At 37.5% G+C, this 27268-nt stretch overlaps 1 protein-coding gene across 3 annotated transcripts in view; it reads left to right on the top strand.

Annotated features, from left to right (window-relative positions):
- CAMKMT (calmodulin-lysine N-methyltransferase) overlaps positions 1-27268 on the top strand; it is a 281839-nt gene that overhangs the window by 240144 nt on the left and 14427 nt on the right. For 2 of the 3 annotated variants that reach the window (XM_060754396.2, XM_060754395.2), the window contains 3 exons: positions 3637-3703; positions 16788-16862; positions 25290-25353. In XM_060754396.2, coding sequence (XP_060610379.2) covers positions 3637-3703; positions 16788-16862; positions 25290-25353 — 206 coding nt within the window. The remainder of the gene's footprint in view (positions 1-3636; positions 3704-16787; positions 16863-25289; positions 25354-27268) is intronic. The other variant, XM_060754397.2, reaches the window with a different exon arrangement.

The following is a 27268-nucleotide window of genomic DNA, read 5'->3' as shown; positions in this document are numbered from 1 at the left end:
CAGGTCTGCTGCATTCATACATTTCATAAGCATGGCCTCCTTAGATGCATTGGCTGTGATACATTACAGAATTCTTTCTCTTTGTATACTCAGTTTCCACGATTTTATGGCCACTAAGTAGAACATGGCAGTAGAACAAACACAAGAATGTTGGGATCACCTATGCATTCCCAACCAGTATTGGTGAATCTATGTTTTCCCACCTCGCTCTCTCATAGTAGCTATTTTAATAAATATTTTTAAATTAAGAAATATGCAATTTTTTCAAAGTTATAATAAATAGATGACACCAAATTTTAATGCATCCAAAGTTTAAGGCTAACAATTTCAATTTTTATTCAGGTTGGGGAGAAAAATTATCAGTAAGTGGATATGTACACATTTCAATAACCTGGCTGAAGGGAGAGGTTCAATGCACATTTGAATGCTCATTTGCATGTGGATACTGCTTAGCATGCATTGTCAGTGGGATACATATTTTGATCTGCATTTTTCAACATATGCTGGTCCTAATGTTCTTCGGTGTAAACACTTTTTCCATTTGGGGAAAAAAACTAAAAATGATGTGTGTACAACCATTGAATGATAAAGCAGATTCTTCAACTGTTAATGATCCAAGACCAAATGAGGTGCAAACGTAACAAAATGGAACAATTTACATACTTATATATATTTTGAAAGCACTTAAAATATTGTCCCTAAATTTAAGAAAATTGAAATAACTGAAATTGCACTGTGAAGTAAATGATTTATCAGTGACTCAGAGTGAATAATACCTTTTTTTGACAACAAAGTATACTGAGATTTATAAAGTTTAAAGTACTCACATTGAACATATATATATACATACTTGTATTCAGCTACATGTAAAATCAGTATTATTTCCTGTAATGTTTAAAGAAGATATTTCAAACTTAAATGTATTAGATAAATGAAAATAGCCATTCTTTTTAGTTCTTGTGACAATAACAGCAGTTTAAGCATGCAAAAAAAAACTTTTCCATCCGTTACTCATTAATGAGTTGCTCTTGCCTTGAGGAATTGAATAGGCCTCACAAGGAGAAAGGGCCCCCACATACATTTCTTTATTAATTCAGATCCGGAAACAATGGCCCTTCGGGAAAAAAAGTCAGGAATCAAGCACAGCTCCCTAGAAAATGTTTCACTAATAACATAGTGCAACGCAACATAAAAATGATTATATTATATTTGGATTTGATTGTATAGCAATATATACCAGTTATAATGCCTACCTACATCAAGCATGTCCAAATATGCAGCAGTGGAATACTATGTAGCATATAATTTTTAAATTATCTGAAATAAAAAATGCATATAGTGCGAAAACAATTGAAAATAACTGAAAATAGTTTATTTCTATTGTAAAAGTTTATTTTTATTTTGGTTGATTTTAACATGTGATATCTAGCACATTTCAATAATGTAACAATTAAACATGCCCTTGATTAAGAGGCAGATTCTTTAATTTTTTTCCATTTTTAACATAATACTTATAAATGCATCAGGTGGCAAACCGAAGAGGGATAATAACAAATACATACATGCATGGCTTCTAAAAACAAAGTGAGCTTTTGATTATTATTTTCCTCTCACACACCAACCAATTTATATTGATATCCCTCCTTCCCAAAAATTGGAAATTTACTTGTCAAAATATGTCTTGTAACAACCTCCTCCTAAGTAGATTGCAATGGTAACACTAAACAAAACTATTAAAAACTATTTCACATGTTTTTTGTTCTTGGAGAAGAAACCTTCAAAGTGCACCAAGAAAACTTTTTCATCAAGAAAAAAACATGATGAGAACTTGTAACAATTGAAAAAAATGAAGTTATTATGCTATCCTTTCCGCAAAATGTAATGAGTTTTGGGCAGAATCCTGTATCAGCTTCCTGGGATGTATCTACATAGTAGAACTAATGCAATTTGATACCACTTTAACTGCCATGACTTATTACTATGAAATCCTGGGTGTTGTAGTTTGGTGAGGAACTAGCAGAGAAGGTTAAAGGTCTTTTAAAACTACACCTCACATGATTCCATAGCACTGAGCTATATCAGTTAAAGTGGTGCCAAACTGCATTATTTCTACAGTGTAGACATACCCTTTGTTAAGTATACCAAGTATACTGAGAATAACTTCAGTATGCTTAACTAAGTAACCTCTCCTGATCTGATCCCTCCCCACCTCCAAATCTGATGGAAACATTTAGCAGGGCAGAATTCCTTGGGACTACCCTCAGATTTCACAGAGCTGTTCAGATGTTTGCAATGGGACTGCACCACAGGAGAAAAGGGATAGTGACACTAGCAGCAGACCAATTTGCTTTGTAGTGGTCTTGTTGTCCACACTAGCCCATTTAACATATGAATCAGAAGTCCTTGGATGTTGTCTGGACAGACAGGCTCGACTTTTGGTCCAGGTCAGGGTTTGGGGCCAGTGTAGACAAACCCTATCTAGCGGCCATGAATATGAAACAGTAAGTCCATGTAATAGCATTGTATTCATGTCTGGTACTTTAGTCATGATTGGGATGCTATTGCTAGAAAGGTAACTCTCCCATTCCAAACCTATACTGAGCACCAGCTGTATGGGGAAAAGGAGATCTACCCCAGAGTGTAGGGAATGATGCTTCAATTAAATGGGGAGAAATTACTTAGTTAAGTAGCCTTAACTTACAATACATAGTCATGTATAAGTTGAGGGCAGGTTTTGGGACCAAAATTATGAATTTTGATATGATCCACAGATCAGTTGATGATGATGATGTAGAGAAAGAAGAGCACCAATACGGACTCGGGACCAGCTGTCCCCTGGCCACTGCTGCCATTTCCCCACCCAGGCATTCAAAAAGGCCAGAAACAGTGCTACAGCGGAGGCAGTAGTGGAGAGTTGTGCTTCTTGTAGATTCTCTTGGAACAGACTAAGCTTTTACCTTTTACCACTCTACTAAGAAGAGAGGATGGTTCCTTTTCAATAAGAATAAATTTACAATATATACAATATGTCGACTGAGTTTTTTTGGATTTCTTATACACAATATAGAGTAACTAAGGCGTTGTTACAGGATTCCAGCCTATATCATTGCTTATAACACATCATTTCAAGCTTAGACTCTTCTTTCCATGAATGTGTATTTGTTTGTTTTATTTATATCCTGTCTTTCCTCCAAAATGTTTATATTCCTACCTATTGTTCTCCTATCAACAAGTGTGTGTGGTAGGTCAGACTGAGAGAGAATGATGAACCCAATAGAATTAAAAACAATCTCTTATCTAGGCAGTTGTCCTGGTCTTGACCTGCCTTGTTTTACCAAGGGTGCTGGATCATATACCTTCAAACCATAGGTCTGGTAGATTTAATTGATCAAGGTAAGAACTATAGTAAAATATATGTGATTTGCGTAAAATTAATAATAATAACAACAACAATAACCAATTTATATAATCAAGTAAAAATGTATGTGTTTATGTGTAGATAGGTGTTTCATAATAACACCAGTTTTCTAGATACATGTAAAATTGAAGATTCTATTATAATGTTTCCAATGAAGAATAGTTGAAGTGCAATTAGTTATTTATTTGAATGGATGATTCTTAACAGATGTGTTATAGATGTAAGTGATATTATCAGAAGAAACGAAAAGGCGGGAGTGTTCAGAGCCAAAGCAGTTTCAAGCTGGTAAGATACTCTGTGTTTTTTGCATATTGTTTTTAAATAAAATTAACCTTCTTAAGGAAAAGTAGTATGAGAACAAAGAAAAGAGTCACCTGGAGCCAGTTCAATATATCCTGCATCTTAGAATCGTTACAGCAGATACATCACTTTAAAGTTGTTTTCTGCTTGAGAACAGGAGGGTAAAACTCCACTCTCTAGTCAGGAGTGTGTTTAGTCAGTCTACATTTCCAAGCTATTGAACCTGATGCTTGCTTGTACATATTCAGTTCCATGAGCCAGCTCTCATCACAGGAATTTTAATTATGTATTGTCAAAGGCTTTCGTGGCCAGAATCACTGGGTTGTTGTAGGTTTTTTGGGCTGTATGGCCATGTTCTAGAAGCATTCTCTCCTGACCTTTCACCTGCATCTATGGTAGGCATCCTCAGAGGCTGTGGGGTCTGTCGGAAACTAGGAAATTTGGGTTTATATATCAGTGGAAGGTCCAGGGTGGGAGAAAGAACTCTTGTCTCTTGGAACTAGGTGTGAATGTTTCAATTGGCCACCTTGGTTAGCATTTGATGGTCTGGCAGTTTTTTGGCAGTTTTTAGTGTATGGGGAAATCTTTTGGTGAGGGGTGATTAGCTGTCCCTGATTGTTTCCTCTCTGGAGTTCCCTGTGTTTGAGTGTTGTTTTACTTTTATAATTTTAGACTTTTTAAAATACTGATAGCCAGATTTTGTTCATTTTTATGGTTCCTTCCTGTAGTCTGGCATGGTGGTTGTTGGAGTGGTCCAACATTTTTATGTTCCAAAATTATAACAGTAAAACAACACTCAAACACAGGGGAGCTCCAGAGAGGAAACAATCAGGAGAGAATGCTTCAAGAACATGGCCATACAGCCTGGAAAACCTACAACAACCCAATTTTAATTATTCTTCTGCCTTATCCAAATGAGATTGCTCAAAAGTGACAGCTATATTGGTGACTGATGGAGATATTGAAAAAAGTAATACCGAGTCAGTATCCAAGAAGAAAGGTTTTCATAACTGATGCCAGTTTGCGGTATTCGGGAGCACACTGCAATGGGTAGATCGTGCAGAGCCTGTGGTCTACCACAAGCGGATGCACAGGGCGAACTGGCTGGGCAATGTATGCGCCATTTTTCAATCTGCAGAAAGAGGTTCAAGTCAAACTTGTGTTAATCTGGATTAACACCATGAACACCAATGCCCACATAAACAGAGACGTATGAACACATACACTGAAGTGCGAGACATCTCATCCCTTCAACCAATTGGGGAGGAGAGTATCCAGTGGTCCAACCAAACTGTTACGCCCATTGGCTAAGCAGACAGAACCTGGATCCAGTAGAGTGGGCTCTGAATTCCCTAGTATTTGAAATTATGGTGAAAAGGTTCAGAATTCAATCTTTTTGCCCCACAAAAGAATCGCAGACTTGGTTTATTTCCAGATTTTGGATGGAGGAGGCATTGGTTTTCGATGCAGTCACCACTTTGGTGGTGATATTGTATTAAGAAAAATCAAGATGGAGGGAGTAACTTTGATAGCACCCATGTTGCCTTGTCAACTTTGATTTTCAAAGACAGTTAACATTCAGGTTTAGGAGAGTTGGCCTCTATCACCTGCTACATCAAAGAAGCCCATTACATCCTGACCTAAGCTGGTTAAAATTTATATGCTTGGAGGCTGAACAAGAAAGGTTGATAGCTAAAGGTTCTGTGAAGATGCCATTCAGACCATCCTAGCTGTCAGAAGATCTAGTGGAAAAGATTTAGTTTTGAAAACGGTCATCATCTTTATTTGCAAGAATATATATATGTTTGCTGCTAAATGGTTGGTTAGAATGAACTCTTTTTTGTTTAAAGCAACTAATCCTTTTTTTTGCAATATGTCTACTAAATATTAATATAATGACACATATTTAAATGATCCAAACATCTAACCTAATGCCTTTCTCAAGAACCAGAGCACCCCAAATTTCTGTGGATTGTAAGCAGGCCTCTGGTTTCCCCCTCCCCATGTACCCGTATATTGTGGGATTTAAATTGCTGTATAGTGAGTGCAGGACCGCATTTCTTGTCAGGATTTCAAACCTGGTCTTTTAGATATCAATCAAAAGCACATTTTCAATGATGTCCTCATTTACATTTATCTAATGTTTAAGGTCATTTGTGATCATTTGAGTGTATTTCAGCATATGGAATCAGTGAATAATAGATTTCAGCTCCATGCTGTGAAGAAAGATTGTGTTTTTACAAGACATAATGTTGTTTACTGGGTGTTAATAATCACTAATTAATAAACATATCTAGGTTTCTGAAATGTTGCATTTTCTGCAATGAAAATGTCAAGTGTTTAACTTAGTGAGTACAATAGCATTTTATTACTTTTCCACATAAAATAATTTAATTACAGAAATAAATGCAATGTTGCAAATGTAATATGAGGCACACTAGGCCTACATGTTTTTGTCATCTATAAAGTTCGACTCAAACCTTTTTTTATTTCAAAAGGGCCTATTAATAGCATCATACTATCATAGAGTATATGTACCTTCATAGTACAGAAAGATTCAGTTTTGAATAACATTTTTCTTTTACTTTTTTTCTACAATTACTATATTTTTATCTTCCTTTTTGTATCACTAGGGAGCCCCCGGTGGCACAGTGGGTTAAACCACTGAGCTGCTGAACTTGTTGACCAAAAGGTTTCAGGTTCAAATCCAGGTAACGGGTTGAGGTCCCGCTGGTAGTCCCAGTTTCTGCCACCCTAGAAGTTCGAAAACATGCAAATGTGAGTAGCTCAATAGGTACTGCTCTGGCAGGAGGGTAACAGCATTCCATTTAGTCATGCTGGCCACATGACCTTGGAGGTGTCTACAGACAACACCAACTCGGTATATAAAACCTCGAAATAAATAATAAATAAACAACTCTTCAGCTTAGAAATGGAGATGAGTACCGACCCCCAAAGTCAGACACAACTGGACTCAATGGAAGGGGAAAACCTTTAACTTTACCTTACCTTTTGTATCACTATTGACTGTCTCTATCTGATACCTACAGGTAGTCTCCACTGAAATTAACAGGACACATCTATATACATAAAAATGTAATGCTCGTTTGTGGGATTCAAAAACCACTGGACGAATTGCCACCAAATTTGGACACAAGACACCTACTAACCCAAGGAGTGACCTTCACTCAAAATTTGATTTTGTCATTTGAGAGTTGTAGTTGCTGGGATTTATAGTTCACCTACAATCAAAGACTCTACCAATTATGGAACTGAACCAAAAGTGGCACACAGGACTCCCATGACCAACAGAAAACACTAGAAAGATTTGGTGGGTATTGACATTGATTTGGGGAATTGTAGTTCACCTACATCCAGAGAGCACCGTGGACTTAAAAACAATGATGGATCTGGACCAAACTTGGCACAAATACTCAATATGCCCAAATATGAACACAGATGGAGTTTGGGGAAAATAGATCTTGACATTTGGGAGTTGTCGTTACTGGGATTTACAGTTCACCTACAATCAAAGAGCATTCTGAACCCTACAAACAATGGAATAGGGACAAACTTCCCACACTGAACCCCCATGACCACCAGAAAATACTTAAGGCCATCTAGTTCAACTCCCTTCACCAGGGCAAGAAAATGTAATCAAAACCCTCCTGACAAAGAGCCATCCAGCCATAGATATAGACAGATATATATGATTCACACAGAGAGATATATAGTATCATAGATTTGAAAGGGGCCCCTAAAGAAGGTTAAATATATGTTGCCTGTTCCAGAGTAGGCAAACCAGACAATCTCCTCATAAATACTGACAAAGAAACAAGAAATTCTGTTTATCTACAAGCATAAAGAAATTACATATATTAGAAACCAACAGTTTCCTATTACTTTATTTTCCAGATCACCAGACTGGGCCACAGCAACACATAGCAGGGGACAGCTAGTTTATAATAAAAAAATATTGGTCCTGTTCTGCACACACCTTGACAAAATCAATGAAAATGAAATGAAAACCAGGCATTGGCTATATTTTAAAATCATCACTGTATGTACCTACATCTTGTAAAACATGCTGCTGAATTAAGCTCTTTGCCTAGTGTAGTCTAGTTGTTGAACAAGTCATTGGTTCAGATCATCTATGAGTAAAACCTATAGAAAATTGCTATAGTCACTGTTGCCTGCTGCCCAATCAAATGGAAAGTAGTTTGGTGCATTGCTGCATGTTTGAGACCACTTTGATTTTTCAGCACCAATAGAAATAATTGGGACTTTCCTGAATGTAAGAGATATGGAACAAAGGAGACAGCTTTATTAGACAGAATGTCAAGCTTCTTCACCACAAGAGCGAGTAAGCTATATTGATTTATGGTTTTAACTTCTTCAGTTTACATTGTCTCAGCTATGGTAAACTGTGGCTCTGAGTTTGCAAGACCTGAGCAAGGATGTGGATTAGAGCTCATGGACATCTGTCATGCATAGAGGCACACCAAACCAAAGCCAACTTGATAGCAGATAAGCATCACAAGAACAATAAAGTTTATTGAATATAAAAATTGCAGAACGATTCTCCTCTGTGCAGATGTACAGGGTGAGGCAGCATAACTTCCTTTTTTCAAAACTTAATAAAACCCGTTGTATGAATCAGAAATTTTTATTTTTTTAATAATGTAGGGGCATACCTAAAGTTTTGTTTTACGTAGTTTTGAAGATCAAATTAGGTAGGTGACGTCCCCCGTTCTCCATATACTGAGTAAACCGTTTTCTGGCGTAGCAGGCGTTATGTTGGCAATTTCTTCCTGGATGTTGGTCTTCAAATCTTGTAGGGCCCTTGGACGGTTCACATAAACACGGGATTTCAAAAAACCCTATAGAAAAAAATCACAAGGGGCCAAATCTGGAGAGCAGGCCGGCCACTCCAAATCCACTAGAGTAGGCCTCAATGGTGAAAGCACTCTCCTCACTGTTCCAACGCATGATGGCAGCTGAACTGTGTCAGGACAAAACGTTGTACTCCCGCCTCTCGAACGAGACCACTAGCGCTCCGCTACGTCTTCAACCAACTGAATGGTGTGCATTTTAAAAAAGGAATTTATGCTGCCTCACCCTGTATGACAGTGAATGGCTGGAGAGACTGTCTGGCAGAAATATTTTCTCTTCCCTGGAATTGCTGGGCAGAGCAACTGAAAAGAGGAGCTGTAAATAACTCCTGTGGCAAAAATATCATAGGAGCTTTCCTTACCTCCGCCTAAAAACCTCTAAAATTCCAGTATCGGTTAACCATGTTCAGACTTTCAGTGAGAATTAAAAAACACTCATAGTAAGCAGCAACACCCTAAAGGTGAGCCCTGGAACAGGAGGACTTTGTGGTCACATCATCCTATTGATTCAGGTTCAGTTTATGCATCTGAAATCCTGATAATTTTTTCACAGATTTGTACCAAATCAGATATTCTGCATCCTATGTCTATTCAGATTTTGTCTATGTTGTTATTTGTTATTTTTAGCCCATTTGTTTACTTTGTTATAATGAGTTACGTTCAACAGATTTCTGCTCACATACTAGAAGTTTCCCTTTGTCATCATATTCTCCGCTGCTCCTTTAAAAGAATCTGCTCCAGAAGGCTCTCACAGGCCTCCAGAATACATATTTTGGGATTTGTGGGAAGGGAGAGTCACTTTGGCTAGAAGTAGATTTACGGTTTGAATGTTGTACTAGAAGTTTGGGAGACCCGGATTCAATTTCTCGCTTTGCCATGGAATTCCAGTGACCTTGGGTAAATCACATTCTCTCAGTCTTAGAGAAAGGCAATGGCCAACCTTTTTTTTTGCAGAAATCCTGTCAAGAAAATCCCATGAATGATTCACCTTTGGCTCACATTAAGTTGGAAACTACTTGAAAGCATGACCTTCCTCTCTCTAACACTTATCTAGAAGCCATTCCACCAGGTTGAGGGAGAGGAGAAAGGCTGATCAGAACCAGCCATTCTGAGAAGCCAGCTTCATCAGGTTTTGCTTTCATCCAAAAGTCTTTGATCAGGTTGCAGAACCTTTTCCTTTTCTCTCTCAATTGTGTCACATTATGTTAGATTATAAACCCGCAGGCAAGGATTAGCCTGTTGTCATCCTCCTCCAATATGTAACATACTTCGAGAACATTTCCAGCTGTACAGCTGGGTATAAATGTGACTAAATAAATAAATATTCTACAGATGGAAGCCTTCCACTACAATGGATCATTCACCAGATTTCACTCTTTCAGTTCGGTTAGTGATTTTTCTCTATTTATTTATTTGTGACATTTATATGCCGCCCTTCTCACCTCGAAGGGAACTCAGAGCAGCTTTCAAGATATATATACATACAATATATTGTATTTTAGCATAGTACAATATCAGTATTATATATTACTATATTGTACTATACCATTATATTGTAATATTATTAGTAACATTACATGTCATATAAAATATATAATTATGATATATTATTATTATATTGTATTACATTATAATTTTATAAATATTATATGTATATGCAATATATTATATTACATTATATTATATTTGTCAGTGTCATCTGTAAATGTAATCATTGTTCCTTCTACCCATACCTCTAAGTCAGTAGTTAATAGATAAAATAATATGCACATGCCCTCATATTTGTTAAAGAAACTTTTCTATTATATAAATATATAATATGTATATAGTATATATTAACAGAATTCCTTTAAGAAATATATCCATACTCTTCAGCATTCAGCTGTCTGTTCCTACTTTCATTATCTAAACTAACCTTATTTTCATCCTCAAAACATTTGTGATAAAAGTGGTTGGCATTTCTTCAAACTTGAATAGCTTTATATTAGGCTTGGTTCAGAAAAGTGTAGAAAAGAGGGGTTGTGTTTTGTCTCACCTTTCCCCAAAGGTCTTTCTTTCAACCTTTTCAAAGGATGGACTACATTTTACAACTCTATGGGAAATTTGTCATCACTGTGGGCTTTCTAGCAGCAAAGTGACCCATGATGACTTGAATATTGTCCATGGGAACTAACAGTCAGAGCACAATAATCAGAACATGTGAGGTTGAACAGCCCTAGGTGTAATACAGGTGCTGTTGTCGAGGTCAGAAGAGACAGCAGGTTGCCTGGCTGCAAACAAAACATAGCACTGTACCTAATAAGAACTATTCAGCAAAATCAATTATTTTAGTGATAGGAATTATTTTGTGGTATTTTACTTTTTAGCTTACTGCAAAATTATTTAAATATTCTTAATAATGCTAACCAATGTTTTACAGAAGTGATAGTTTGCTTAATGACAAGTAACATATATCTTCTATCACATGAAAAGACTGGTCGTAGATAAGATTGAAGAGCCATAGTTTGATGGTAAAGTATGTGCTTTGCCTACAAAAGATGTCATGATTAATCCCTGATATCTCTTGCTAGAGGTGGAGAAAAAAATCATGGAGAGCAGCTGCCACTCTATAGAAAATACCATGCTAAATGGACCAGTGGTAGCAACAGGAACCTACCAGTCTTCCTAATAAATTGGTAATTCTTTTTATTCCTGTAATAATTTGTGGAGTTGCAGGGCTTTTAAGATTCATTAAAATTTATTTTAAATTTAGTGTGTTAGCAACCAAGTAAGTCTGGTCTACTGATGTGCTTTGCACACTAGGACATGGAGCAATGGATTTAAATTGCATAAAGGGGATCCCACTTAAATATTAGGATGTCAAGTCAAGTTCACTTTATCATGGTCAATGACCAGCTCATGAAAACATTAGGATGAACTTCCTGATGGTAAGAGCTGTTCGGCAATCGAATGCAGATGATAGACTCTCCTTCTCTGGAAGTTTTTAAGCAGAGGCTGGACGGCCATCTGTCAGGAGTGCCCTGATTATGTTTTCTTGCATAGCAGGGATTGGAGTGGATGGTCCTTGTGGTCTCTTCCAACTTTATGATTCTATGATTATAAATTATGATCATGAATTGGTCACTCTTAAGTAGTCCTACGACATACAATGGTGGTATTCTTTATAGCTGCATTTAGCAGACAACATGAAACTCCTCATACATCTGCTGCTCCTGTTTGTTGTGCTGTCAAACTCTACAAGAAACTATAGTCAGAAGACTTCAACCAGCAACCCTTTTTTCATAAAGGCATGAGAAGATACTGTGAAGTCAGATTTCTTAAAGACTGGTCTGCATACTTGAGTAATGTTGGAGTGAAGGAACTGAAGACATTCAGAAGTCCTGCTGTTAAGTTGTTTTTCTCACCATCACAGCCTCCTTTTGCTTACCAGTGCAACCCAGTTAAAGCTGGAGAAGTCTTTTATTAGAAAGCCTGGAGAGTCACTACCAAATAGAAGGTTGCTTCAGCAGGTTCAGGACTGAATTTTCTGGTTTTAAAACTTTTCTGGTTTAAAAAAATGAAATCAACATTACAGAAAAGGATTGCATCTTATTAAAGAGGTGAATTGGGACTTGGGGGCTCACATGAGAACCATTGACTAGAAAAGGGCAGGCTGAGGAGTCTGGAAGAGATGCCATGACCTTCCATTTTCCAGTGGTAGACAGTACTGAGCAAGACAAATCAATAGTGCAAGACCTACATTCTGAAGTTATCTACCTGTCCTTGACTGATATGAATTTCCCAGAATCCTGAGCATTATGTAGTATCTCATACCTTTAACTGATATGCCAGAATTGTATTTCAGACTGAGACTACTTTGCACAGAATGCAGTTGGTTTGAATGTTGGAGCAGGCTTCAAATACCCTTTCCTCCACGTAAACTCAGTGGGGACATTTGGCAAATCCCTCTCTCTCATTGAAAGAGGAAACCAACAGCAAACCTTTTCTGAATAAATTTTTGCCGAGAAACCTCTATGAGAGCGTCACCATGAGTTGGAGTTGACTTGATGGCACGCAGTAGCCAACAACATACGTTGCATGCCATGCATGTGCTGTACCATTGCATTATTGCCATTCCCTGAAACCCTAATATGAAAATGGGGATTGGTTTTCTCCTAGTTATCTGGCTTACATATTAGAGTTTCTCATATAGGGAATCAATTATTCGAGAGACATTTCAAACTGGTATTCCTCCGCCTGCTACCATGTGCTAATTCAACACATTTGAATGCATCTTAAGGGCAATCTTCCTCTGCCTAGAAGTGAATCATCTGCTGTGAGCTGCCACCAGGATATTTTCTTATCAAATTGCTCAATGAAAACTTCTATGAGATAAAACATTGTTCAACCAGAAGGTGGCAGAATTAAAATAGGTATCTGTTTACATTGTTACCTGGTACCAGGGTTCAGGAAGGGGGAGGGGAGGGATACAAAGAAAATCAAATAACTTAAAACTTTTTTCTCTCAGAGTATTCCTTCTAGCTAGGAGTTCATCCACACTGGCACCATCAAGAGTCATTCTTAATAGTGTATGCACAAATTGTTTCAGTGAGGGGTTGGAAAGATAAAACAAAATGGACAAATTGGTATAAGTATATAGTTGATATGTTCAATGTGGAAATAACAAATTGCCAATGGACCAATATAGATAAAATTGTAGAGGTTACAATAATTAAGTGAATGTGGGAACCGGTTAGAAATTATTTAGAGAATGTGCCAAGATGTGGAGTGGAAAAATTAAGGTTGAGATTGATATTTCAAACGTAACTTCTGTAGTTTGCTATATAAATTGCATGTGCAAGGAGAGGAGGGTGAGAGTGGGATAAAACAATAAACAACAATAAAAAGAGGTCCTTGTGCTACAATCCAGAACCACCATCTAACATCTCTCCTTCAAAAAAAAGTGTCACTCTGGCTCATTATAGCTCTTTTGACCTTGTACATTAGGGATGGGTAGCTTCAAATAAATGTTCTTGAACAGCTGTACTTTGTTACATGCATTTAAAGTGAGTCCCCCCCTAGGGGGTTGAGAAGGGCGGGGTAAAAATACCCAAAATAAATAAATAAATATCTCACCCAAACCCTGGTGATACTTCCAAGACAGCAGGTTAAGAATATTAATAATAATAATAATAATAATAATAATAATAATAATAATAATCTTTATTCTTATATCTCGCCTCCATCTCCCCGAAGGAACTCAGGTGGCTTACATGGAGACGGAGCCCAATATAAAAAAGTTACAATATAACACAATTAAAATGTATAACAATCAAATATATTAAAACAATAAAACCAATAAAATCTACCAACCAATAGCCAAGAAAAGTGGGTATGTGCTGACTAATAGAGCAGGATAGGGCTAGTCCAACATAAACTGTAAGGCTAGGGGCTGAGAATAAAGTGCTGGAGATCCTACCAAAAGATGTTGAACCATTATTCGAAGGCACATTGTAACATCCAAGCCTTCAGGTCTTTCCAAAAGGTGGACAAGATGGGGACAAATTTAAGCTCCCCGGGGAGAGAGTTCCAGAGCTGGGGGGTCACCACTGAGAAGACCCACTCTCATCCCCACTAACCGAGTTTGCGACGGAGGTGGAAGTGAGAGAAGGGCCTTCTCAACAGATCTTAGCACTTGCACCCATTCATAGAGGGAGATATGGTCACGAAGATAAGCAGGACCTGAACCGTGTAGGGCTTTATATATAATGACCTGAACTTTGAATTGGGCCTGAAAACTTATCGGCAGCCAGTGGAGATGTGTTATTCCTTTATTCCACTGGATCTGATTTGACTCTTCCATGCCATAAATGGTCTAGTTTCTTGTAGCTAAGAAAGGGAGCCATAGACAAGCAAATCAAGGAAGGGAAATATTAAAATAAAGGGGGGGAAAGTGTATTTGCGCTTTTTTTCAAGTTAATTCTATTCTAGTACACTAAAATGTTGATGTTTGTAAAAAGCTAAATCCAAGATCTTGCTTATGATTTTAAATACATTTCTCAGTATAATATCTGAATTTAATTCTTGAAATAAAGATCTGGATGGAATCAATGTTGTACTTCTGAAGGCAGAAACCAGCGCAGGAATCAAACAGTATACAAAATAAGGCCGCCGATATCAAATGGCTACCGAGTCTTGTCCAATATATATTTGTACAGTAGTAGCAAATAATCAGGGCTTACAAAAATAATCATCCCATCTTTGGCTCTTATTTTGCCTTCATGGGATCTCTTTCAGTGGAATGAAGGACCAGTGGTGGCCTTTAAAGCTGGCAACTCAGTGGCGAGGTGCCATTGCTGTTTCAAGATACTTAAAAAAAAAAAAACCAAAATCAAATGAGTGCTAACAACCCCACCAACTTACCTTTACCTAATTTTCTCTGTTGTAACCTAAGTTTCCAGGGAAACAGGGTTGAAAAAGCCGGCAGTCGCCAGCAGGCAGCCAGCAGCTGAGAGTGAGAACTCTCCTTTGTCACTTTCCACTAGAGGATGCATGCTGAGTCCGGAAAGTGCCAGTTTGCAAAGCCACCTAGGTTTCCAAAGTGTGCACTCCCCACCCTTTAGAGTTTAAATGGGGGTGAATGCATGTGTCAGTCTATGTATGTGTGTGTTGTGGGGGTGGAGGAGCTTAAATTAACTTACAGTTTTCTCCCTTGGACTGCCACAAAACATTCCAGGAGGGTAACCTGGTCAGGGAGTACTGCTTTATTATGTTAGTCAGATATTCCACAAAGTAATAAATCGGAGCAGCCAAATAGATTCTCACTCTAAAGCTCTATATGGTACAGTTGCTTGTATGTGTGCATGCGTGTATACACACTCATACATAGAAAAACAGCGTTGCTATTTTCAGGAGTTGACATGGCCTTCTCCTTTGTTTTCTATGTGTAGAACATATTTGGTGATCCTTGCCCCCAAGAGAATATAATCTGTTAATCATAAACATAAATTGCACTGGATGACTTTTGCAGATATTTTTTTTAAACCAGGAACATGCTGCCATTGGATGGATGCTATTCAGATAATGATGTATAAAACTGATATAAACCTGTACAAACATTAAAGATAGACCCTTTCTTCTATTTCTTCTTGTCCACTTTGACCACATGCCAAACAATGAAAATGGAAGAACTGATTTTATGTGAAAAAGAATTTTACATAGAATGTCCTTTGAAATTAATTGTTATTGATAATGATTTCACTTCCCAATAATATATCATTTTACTTTTGGAGGAGGGGAATACTAAACTTTAATTTTTCTGCAAATTTTTCTGCAAGTTGTTGCTGCAAATATTCCAGATTATAGCAGTGGAAGTAGAACCACTAGATTAGAACAAATGTTGACAGTATAAGTAGTGATGGATTTTCAAGACTTGTGTAGAGTGGATTGCTGGCATGGAAGTGAACTTGAGGATTCATTCACTCTTTGCCTCCTTCAGCTTTGCACTTATCCCATTCTCTGTCCGATCGTTTATAGCCTGGCCACGTTTACAGTAGCTTACCACCATTGGTTGATGAGTGCTGTTTTAATCAAGTTTTTAAGTTCTTGTTTAATATACCTATATGTTTTATTCAACTGTATTTTAAATTGTGTTTTATTTTATGTTCTGTTTTTGGGACTTTGTGACATGTGTAAGCCGCCCCGAGTCCCTCCGGCAAAATGGTGGCGGGATTCATTGTTGTTATTGTTGTTGTTGTTGTTGTTCCTTCAAGCAAAGGGAAACTCAACTGACTTGCCTTCCAGATGCAATAGAAAGGCAAGAAGGCATTTTTTAACGTTCTAAATGTATGTTGCTATTCAGTAAACTTCACTTTGATTTCTCTGTGTTCCTGTTCAATTATTATGCTTGTGTAAAGAGCCTAAATCCATAGGCCATTTTTATATTCTAACAATCCACTTATGTGAACTTTTAAAACTGCCTTTGTCTATGTAAAGTTGAAGATCTAGACCATAAAGGAGATGTTGTACATTCAGAAATATTTTTTTATCTATGCTTTTCCCACAATTATCTGCATGCACTTTTAACAAGACAATTCTTCACATTCTATACCGAAAAGTGCAAATGCTTTTCTTTTCAAAAAAATGCAAAAGATGAAAACATGTAAGTCTAATTTTAAAAATCTTTTCTTTCTCCCTAGCGTTTTACGATGGGATAATGAGACAGATGTCTCTCAACTGGAAGGACATTTTGACATTGTTATGTGTGCTGACTGGTAAGTACATAAAAATCATAAAACTCATGTTAGAAAAAATAGCTTTGCTGGAGTAATTGTACTGTGCTGCTTGCTGATGGCTAAGCAAAGTCAACAAATGAAGCACGACGCCACCTTAACCTCAACAAATTAATATTCATCTCCATGTGACAGTTATAAGGTAGTCTTCTATCACACAGTAACTTCTACCACATTATTTCCCAAAGATTGATTTTGAGAAGCATTTCCATTTTCTGGAATTGCCTCTGTTTCATGCTTGACGTATCAGTAAATGGACGACTTAGGCAAATTGCAAATAATTATGGCTCAGTGAGGAACAGTCTAGAGAAAAGGGAGTTTATCAACACAAACAGCTCAATTAGCTTACTTCTTAGGAAAGATCTGACTATTGATATAAGAGGATATATATTCAGTACTCCCCAGTAAATCTTTGGGGGATATTTTCCCAGCATTTCTTAAATCTGCCAAACAACTGTAATAGTGTTCATCTTCTGAGTGACACTAAGATATCAGAATTAATAGCAAATTAATTGTAATAAGAAGAAATCAGAGAGAAACATGCACATATACGCACCTGAGATTGACTGACAACTTACAGAATAATGTTCTGCGATATATATAAGTATCTAAGTAGATTTGACTGCTGGTATAAATGACATTTTAACTGCTGACTCACCTAATTGTGAAAATTGCACAATGGTTTTCATAATGTTTTATGCTTCAAAGGGGGTATTTTCGCATAAATATAATTCCATATACAGACATGAGCTCAGCTTTGTTTAGCTGTTTATTATTATTGAAGGGTATGACTCAGCTCTGTAGCAATCAATGAGAGTTTGGCTATTGACTTCAGTACGTTGAAGATCGCATGCGAGATAAGAGAAAGTATACATAATCATTATGCTGGCCTTTACAAAAACAATTATTTCCCCTAGCAGACTACCTCAGTTAGGGGAAGAAATAGCTACTTATTGCATTCTTAAAATGTTAACTAACTACTGAAGAGCTGCATACTTTTTATTACTTGAAAATGCTCCCTTAATTAAATATTTCAGAAATCTACATAATGCCTTCAGAAAAGTATAGCTTTGTCCTTTCTGTCCTTCTTTTATGATTGATCAGTGAAATGCAATAAGGTCTCTTTTCCCACTGAATGGCGTTTCAGAAAACGTCTTTGTTCCCAAAAAGGACAGACATGGGTTTCTAACTAATCGCTGATAATGTGCCTCAGAGATGCATCATCTGATTAAAATAAGGAGCTAAACAACACCATATGATTTCAGCAAGTAATTTAGTAAATGCCTTCCTCACCAAATATTAGAATGGATACTCTGGGTTTCATTGCACAGATGAAGTTAATGCTGGACAGGATTAGATCAGATTAAGTATGAAAGTCAGATCAGAGCGCTGGCGGACATGAGCAGGAGGGCAGCAGTCTTCTCGGAGGCTTAGACAGGGCTCGCATATGGATGTTCTCCAGATTATGTGGGTGAAGCAAGGTCTTGCCAAGAGATTTAGAGTTAAATTTGTTCTTCACACAAATATCAAAACAACCTGGCCGTGCCATCTCTTATATTCCTAATACTCACACCGTGTCATCCTATTTGTACCATACAGAAGAGCAGAGGGAGCAAGATCTAAGTCGCATATTCTCTATACTCCCCAAACACACACACACATAGTATTACACTTGTCTATTTTTTTTTTCTCTTGTGGGTAAATTGCTGGGCATGCGGTAGGTTTGTTGTTGTCTCATTAGAAAACAAAGGACTGTGCTTAATGCATATTTACTCCATGGGCTTGAAATACATGTATGATGCTGATTCCATTTATGCAGAACAATATAAGCAGACAGTACATTTGAAAAACATTTTCAGTTAATAGCAAATTGGAAATGAGAGGCCGCATAGGTTTTTTTAATTTTAATTCAAGAAGTATGGCTATTTTGTATTCCCATAGTACATGATCGTGAATTTGCATGTTTCTTTGATGTATTTGTTGTTGGTGACTATGTTTTGCCTGTAAAAAATATTTGATTACAGTAAGATAAACTATCTGGCTTGCTAAGCTATATTAAAATATATTATGTATTTTCCCACATGTATTTTATTTCTAAAAGAACAATAATGTTTAGTGATACTTTCGACCAATACATTATATTAAAGGTACCCTAAATGTGCTGAGATAGAAATAAAATAGCATTTTTCAGCATTGGTTTAACTCTATTGTCCATGTCATTGCAGCCATTCAGATTTGGGCTAAGAACAAAGCAGACATTTGTAGTAAAATATTATGTAAAATATCACATTCTTTTTGCTCTTTTTCCATTAAAAGGTGACATTGTGTGATTTTCTGAATAGCTAACTATTGGCACTACTTGATGCCATTTACAAGAAAACAAGCTCCATTCATAAACATATTCCAAACTCATACTGAGTTTCAGCTAAAAATATACATAAGTACAAAGAGCAATGCTACATTAACACTCTTAAATCATCCATATATTTGTATTCAGTTATTTGAACACCTTGTGTGTAGGGGAGGAGAACACATTAATGGAATGTATTACTGTGTATCAAAATATAATAGATCACTTAGATTTAAAATACATAAGCGGAAATAACTGGTCATGAGTTAGCTATTGACAGTGGAGGGTGGTGGAGGTGGTAACAATTAAAATCAAATTTATGATGAAGCAATGCATGAATAGAGAAATCTTAAGGCAAGTATAAAGCAGTGGTAAAGGCTACATGAAAGAACAGTCTAAGAATTGTGTACTTATTGAACAGTGAAAGTACAGCGTAGGGTGAAAGGAATACTCACCTTTAGAACCAGTTCACAATCTCGGTTTAAGAAAGAATGAACACTAGAAAGGCACATGGTTTCTCTCAACAGTTATATAGTGGAAGGTAATTGAAAGTAAATGATCCATGTTAACTGTCTCAAACAATTCATTTATCATCTTGTAGCCACAATCAAAGGTAAAGCTTTCTCCTGACATTAAGTCCAGTCATGTCCGACTCTGGGGGGCGGTGCTCATTTCTAAGCTGAAGAGCTGGCATTGTCCGTAGACACCTCCCAAGTCATGTGACCGACATGACTGCATGGAGTGCCGTTACATTCCCGCTGGAGCAGTACCTATTGATCTACTCACATTTGCATATTTTTGAATTGCTAAGTTGGCAGAAGGTGGACCTCACAGTGGGAGGTTACCCCGCTCCCCAGATTCAAACCACCAACCTTTCAGTCAGCAAGTTTGGCAGCTGAATTCACTCTTACACCTTACTAGAATTCCAGAAACTCGGGCATTAACTTGTGAACTGGAAGGTTCTACAGGTTTGGTTCCACTTACCACAGAGCCCATTTTATTTTATTTTTTTATTTCTGCACTCAATTTGAACAAGACCATAGACCATAGGGACTTGACAGATGAACATGTAGCAAAATACACTTGTCACAATGGCCCTTTTAGGATCAGAGGTGTGCAGCACAATCATGACCAGTGATAATGGTGGTGCATCTGCTGCGGACAGGCGCAGTGAAAACCTAATATTCAAACAACTGATGTTATTTTTGACAAGCTTTTTTTATTTTATTTTTTTTACAAAACTTTGACACTTGTAAACAGTTAGTTGTCCATAGCAACACATTGCAAGCACTGCTTCCAAGTAATGCTTGCTTCTGACAATGGCACTGCAACCATCTTCAAAGCTGTGATGGATGAAACTGAAGAGTTGTGTGTTTTTAAAAAGATGGAGAGAGTAATACTAGACAACAATGGGCAGTAGCTTCTGCTTCAAGGATATTGTAAATGAAAGACAATAATATCCTATTTTTAAAAGAAGAAAGACATCTTAGTGGCAAAGATACATTTGTACAGGATGTATGGGGGAAAGGAAATAGTCAATTGGATTTTACTGAAGAATATATCTCTGTCTCTTTGATTTTTGTATGGATGGCAGGTGCACATTTATTTCAGGCATCAGTCCATCCATTTACTGATAGGTGTAGTTTCAGGGCTGGCACATATAAATCTGATTTCTAATTTCCTTTCAAAGCTTTCAAAAATCAGCAGCCATTGCACTGTGTATTGTCTAAGTATACATGACAAACCGCACCAACAAGAATGTGTGCTGGAGCTTGTTGGGTTTCAGCGTAATAACTTACTGTTCATTTAGATCTCGTTTTCTCATTCACTTTCAGTTTGTACGAAAATCTGATGGTCTGGAAGTAAGGGCTTCCCCTTCTGTAATAAGTGTGTTTCAGTGCATGACAGCTTTGCTGTTTACTGAAGCTGTGCAAAACTGTAAATGACGATGGAGAGCGAACAACTGGAAATCATGTCTGAAGCACCCACCATAAACTCTGATACTAGGCTGTCACATTACATGCAAAATAAAAAGATTTGACATGATAGCTTATAAAATATAAACATATACCCATGCTCCTGAGATTCTTGTAATAGTTCACAGACAATAGAACAAAGTATGTTGGAATCAATGGAGAGTGTCATATCCCCCCACCCCCGGTCTTTACTAGAACGCCTGTATCTACAGTTTTAAGTGGACAACTGGCTTATCTCTTCCAGATGGCCTTTCTTGTATACCTATAAGCAGTCATCTCTACATTTTGCTTAGAGGCTATATGCTGATGTAAAACATCTAAAGCCAAGGCACTATTATTGCCATTTTGAACTTTATACTGCTATGGGTGAAAACCTCTTTATTTTATCTTAGGGTCAAGGTCTGAATTCCAACCAAAGTGTTCTCTAGCAGACTATTTCGTTTCACACAGATAATTCTGGAAAGTCCACAAGTAGGATATGCATGTCAATTTTTTCTTTCCACAAATTGCTGCACAGCCATATTGCCTCCATTTTAACTTTTAAACCATCAAAGACGATCCAATCTTGATAGCACAAATAAGGTGAGAACAGCTGGCACCTTCTTAGATAACTAATGGCTTGAACAGAAGACATCTCCTCGAATAACTAGTGACTCAAGTAACTTTCATTATTAACTAATGAAGTGGTTCCCAACTTTCTTCATGCCGCGCCCCCTTAATACAGTTCTTCATTTTGTGGAGACCCCCAACCATAACATTATTTTTGTTGCAACTTTATAACAGCAATTGTGCTACTGTTATGAATCGTAATGTAAATATCTGATAGGCAGGATGTATTTTCATTCACTGTACCAAATTGGGTGCAAATACCCAATACACCCAAGTTTGAATACTGATAGGGTTGGGGGAGATTGAGTTTGTCATTAGGGAGTTGTAGTTGCTGGGATTTATATTTAATATACAATCAAAGAGCATTCTGAACTCCACCAACAATGGAATTGAACCAAACCTGGCACACAGAACTCCCATGACCAACAGGAAATACTGGAAGGGGTTTGGTGTGCATTGACCTTGAGTTTTGGAGTTGTAATTCAGCTACATCCGGAGAGCACTGTGGACTCAAACAATGATGGATCTGGATCAAACTTGGCCCGAATACTCAATATGGCCAAATGTGAACACTGGTGGAGTTTGGGGAAAATAGAACTTGACATTTGAGAGTTGTAATTGCTAGGATTTATAGTACACCTACAATCAAAGGACATTCTGAACCCCACCAATGATAGAATTGGGCCAAACTTCCCATATAGAACCCCCATGTCTTGAAGGGACTCACTTTCGCGAGCCTCCCTCCAGCCTCCTCCACTCTCCCTCGCCTGCACAAGGCTGTCATGCGCCAAGCATGCCTGCTCTCCTCTCCTCACTTGGAGTCTCAGAAACAGACCTCCCCAGTGGCTTCAAACTACAAGAAAGGAGATTACATCTGAACATGAGGAAGAACTTCCTGACTGTGAGAGCCATTCAGCAGTGGAACTCTCTGACCTGGAGTGTGGTGGAGGCTCCTTCTTTGGAAGCTTTGGAAGCTAAAACAGAGGCTGGATGGCCATCTGTTGGGGGTGATTTGAATGCCATATTCCTGCTTCTTGGCAGGGGGTTGGACTGAATGGCCCATGAGGTCTCTTCCAACTCTGATTCTATGATTCTATGAGAGGCCAGCCAATCACAGCAGAGGAGGGCCTTTGGTGGAAGGATCTGGCATCTGTTTCCAAAGAGGAAGAGAATGACAGGTGAAAAGATTTTCAGCCTTCTGTGCCAAAGGGGTTCCTAAAACCATCCGAAATATACATTTTCAGATGGTTTTGGTGACCCCTCTGAAATCCCCTCTTGACCCCCCCAGGGGTTCCGAGAAATGCTGAACTAATGGCTTAAGTAGGAGGAGGACAAGCATGATATGGTGACTTAATTATTAAACTAGTAGTCCAGCATATCAGAGTTCAATACCTTTGTCAGCCAAGGTAATCCACTGACTGATCTTAATAAGTCGCATTTTCTCGGCCTATTAGGAAGGCAATGGCAAACTTCCTTTGAATAAATGTTAAAGAGAAAATCATAAGTTGGAACCAACTTGAAGGCATTTCCTTGCAGTTGATGATACACTTAATTAGAAACAAGTGTAAAGTACTCCAAGTAAAAGTGTCCATTAGTACAGTATAACGGTGGCAAGCAAGAATTGTGTCATCTTACTAGGGTTCTATCAAACATACGGGCTGTCAAAGATCAGTGTCAAGCATATTGCTTGTAGCACTTGAAAATGATTGAAGTTCTGCAAACTGTGAAAGGTATTTGCAGACTCAGTCTACTCTCAGTAAGTCGGTACCACAAACCATGAATAGACCTTGCTTCATTGTTAGAGCATATGAGCTAAAGAGCTAATAGTCATGTTTACTGAAGAATCTACTGTACTTTGCCTTAGCAATAAGTCTATAGCAAGTTAAAAACAAGTGGGAAGATGTTTGCTCTACTTTATTGTGCTCTCTAGTGAAACATAGTAAAATTCATTTTCAACAAAAAAAATGTCGTGTCAGGAGCGACTTGAGAAACTGCAAGTCGCTTCTGGTGTGAGAGAATTGGCTGTCTGCAAGGACGTTGCCCTGGGGACGCCCGGATGATTTGATGTTTTTATCATCCTTGTGGGAGGCTTCTCTCATGTCCCCGCTTGTGGAGCTGGAGCTGACAGGGAGCTCATCCGCCTCTCCCCAGATTCGAACCTGCGACCTGTCGGTCTTCAGTCCTGCCGTCACAAGGGTTTAACCCACTGTGCCACTGGGGGCTCCTTTTCAACTAATAATATACTGAGATCAAGCTTGCAGTAGACTGGAACACTCTGCTTATAGGAAACCCTGATCTAGAATCTACAAATGATTTGGTAACATATGTGGCACTATGGACAAAAAAAAATTCGAGTGATGTTCTACTCACAAGTAACCATTGTTGGTTTCAGATGTCCATCAAAATTATTTTCCAAGAAGTACAAAGAAGACCTTTCTCTTCCCTAATGACAACAAGGAACAAATCGATGCCAAATATTTATTATATGTGCAGTATAAAAATGTTTGCATGAATAAAAAAACTGTGTGGCTGAAAGGCTAAAATCTAGGCAAATATCATCATTCTATCAGAAAGTGTGTTGGAAATTTTAGAGTCTTTGAGGCAATATAGTTAAAACCATCTAGTATTATTATTATTATTATTATTATTATTATTATATTACTAACACAAAAACACAGTATGACATAGCAAATGAGATACATATGCTGGATTTCCTATCAAAATCACAAGTCAAACTCTTCTCGAGTGTTTAGGACTGTGTAATGTATTTTTGATGCATGCAGATCCAAGTAAGGTGGTCTTTTGCAGTTGACAGATTGTGATTTTGTCAATGTTTATTGTTTCCAAATGTCGGCTGAGATCTTTTGGCACGGCACACAGTGTGCCGATTACCACTGGGACCACATGTACTGGTTTATGGTAGAACGTTTGCAATTCGATTTTGAGGTCCTGATAACAGCTGAGTTTTTCCTGTTATTTTTCGTTAATTCAGCCGTCACCTGGTATGACAACATCAATAATCCAAACTTTTTTCTTATATATATTCTGGGGGATTTGGTAGATATTAATTTAGTTTTGTTGAAATTCAGATAACCGCACTAACACTATTTTTAAGGAGGGAAAGGCTCTATCCTAGTATGTACGTGAATTGCCACCCTTCCACATATTGCATTAATCCTGATTTTGGATATCACCGCTACTTAAATAAAAGCTGCTAACCATTGGCAGTTCATTCTTGCTGCAGAGAGAAACATTTCCAGCTGACCTTTCTGGCTTCGGCTTCAGCCAGAGATGCTTACAACCTTGTTTGGTTTTGTTTGTTTAAAAGTGCATGAAATGAAAGGAATTTAGGCCTCCATTTCTCCTTCACAGCAATGTGTAAACATATGTAATTAGCCTTGTACTTATCTGCATTAGTATCATTAGGACTGAAACCCCTTTTTAATCTGGATTCTGTTCTCTTCTCAATGTCAGCCTGTTTCTGGACCAGTACAGAGCTAGCCTTGTGGATGCAATAAAGAGATTACTCCAGCCCAGTGTAAGTATGTTTCTATTTTCTCCTGAACACGGGCTTCAGAATAATTAGTCTGTGCACAATGATTGAGAGAGTAATGGAATGGCAGGATTAATGTCATGTAATACTTTAATACTTATTATGTCCAACTTCAATTGAGTCTTCTAATCTATCAGATTCCTTCCTAATCATAAACTAGGAAACTTCTTATACTTGGCCTTCTGATAAGGAACACAGTGGGTAGTAAAATAAATGAAACCGCTTCAAAGATAGTGTGAGATTATTTTTATCAAAGCGTTTCTTGAGTATTTTCCTTTGATAACAATGTCTTCATATTAAAGTAAAATTCTGATATTGAAAGTTTTTGTGTTGGCTTCTGTCATTTGTAATCCCTTCAATGGTAACCTTTGTCATTGTATATTTATTTATTTGCAAAGTACCAGTTTTTATTCCTTTCATTGTGCTTATATTAAGTGAATCAAATCCTTAGACTGATCCATAGCCTAAAACCCAGCTTGTTTTCTTTTCTTTTTTTCCTCCCTCTCTTTAAAAAAAACACAACTAAATAAGCTGTGTATTTACATATTGTAAATGGTAGGACACAATAAATATACAAGGATATGGAAATCACTGTGGATGCTAGGCTGGTTGTGGAACATCTAGAAATTATATTTTACACTGCTGTTTATTATAAGTATAAAATCACAGCAAAAGAAAAGCTATATTTCTTCCAGTCCCAAACAGAACAGAACAAAGCCCAACCAGCACATGTGTCTTACATCTTTATAGATATTTCGATGAAAAAAATTAAACTATCCTGAAGGAAGGTTGCAATAAAATACACCTTAACACTCAAGCACATGGATTGAATATGAAATATACGACAATCATTCTATCCTTAAAAGAGCATTGTGTTCATCTTTAACACTAAATACTTGCCAAAATCAAGTATCAATCAAGTAGCAATCAAGGATAACGAATTGGATTACGACTTTAACTATGAGATGTTCCGGTCTGTATTGGTGGCCCAATACTATGTATGTATATGTATGTATTTTTATATTTTATTTTATATTTTTAAAGTGAATATTGTATTTTTAAATATGTTGTAAACCGCAATGAGTCGCCGCACAGGCTGAGATATTAGCGGTATACAAGTGTACTAAATAAATAAATAAATAAATAAATAAAATAAAAAATGTCTAAAATGAACAGAAAGGAGTAAGATATTTGAGGGTGAATAACCACAAATTAAACTCTTGCTTTTTGGTGAAGAGGTGTCATTTAGAGTCTCGATCAGCAGCACTTGCAACTTCTCATATTTGACATTCCCTAACTGGGATGGGCATGGATCCAACTTACCTGGATAAAGCTGAAAAGCCCTAGTGTCAGCAGGCAGCTTATTTCAGGGAAAGTGGAAATAAAGAGAAAGTGCTAGAAGCACATTGCCACTTGGGAAGCCATTATGCCTTGACTTTTTCCAATTGAATAGGGAAATAGGGCATATCTACCCTATAGATTCAGCCTGGGGTACAATTGGGATGCTATGCTGATAAGCTTCCTGTTGTGTAAAGTAGCCAGACCTTTTCAAAGTGCATGCAAGGAGACATCTACTATCTCCTTGCAATTGTTCTCTTTTCTGGTCATGCACAGGTTTGCCTCTACTCCTGACCACAAGCCAGGACAGACTTTTTTTTTAGCCCTGACAGAGGTGCTAGAAGTGTCCTGCTTGCTCTGTAGATGCTGGAGCAGCCCACTACTGGTCCAGGCACTGCTGATGCCTCCATCCTTCTGTGATCCAATGGATGGTATTTTTCACTAAGCAGAATTATTATATATTGCACACACACACACACACACACACACATGTTTTGCAAGCCAGAAATTTCATCTTGAAATCCCTCCTCCTTATTCTAGAGAAGAGCAGCCAGGCTCTGAG

This window comes from Anolis sagrei, chromosome 1 (assembly GCF_037176765.1).
Source record: "Anolis sagrei isolate rAnoSag1 chromosome 1, rAnoSag1.mat, whole genome shotgun sequence".
NCBI lineage: Eukaryota > Metazoa > Chordata > Lepidosauria > Squamata > Dactyloidae > Anolis > Anolis sagrei.
Note: the sequence above shows the minus strand (reverse complement) of the source record. Positions and strands in the feature narration are given on the sequence as shown.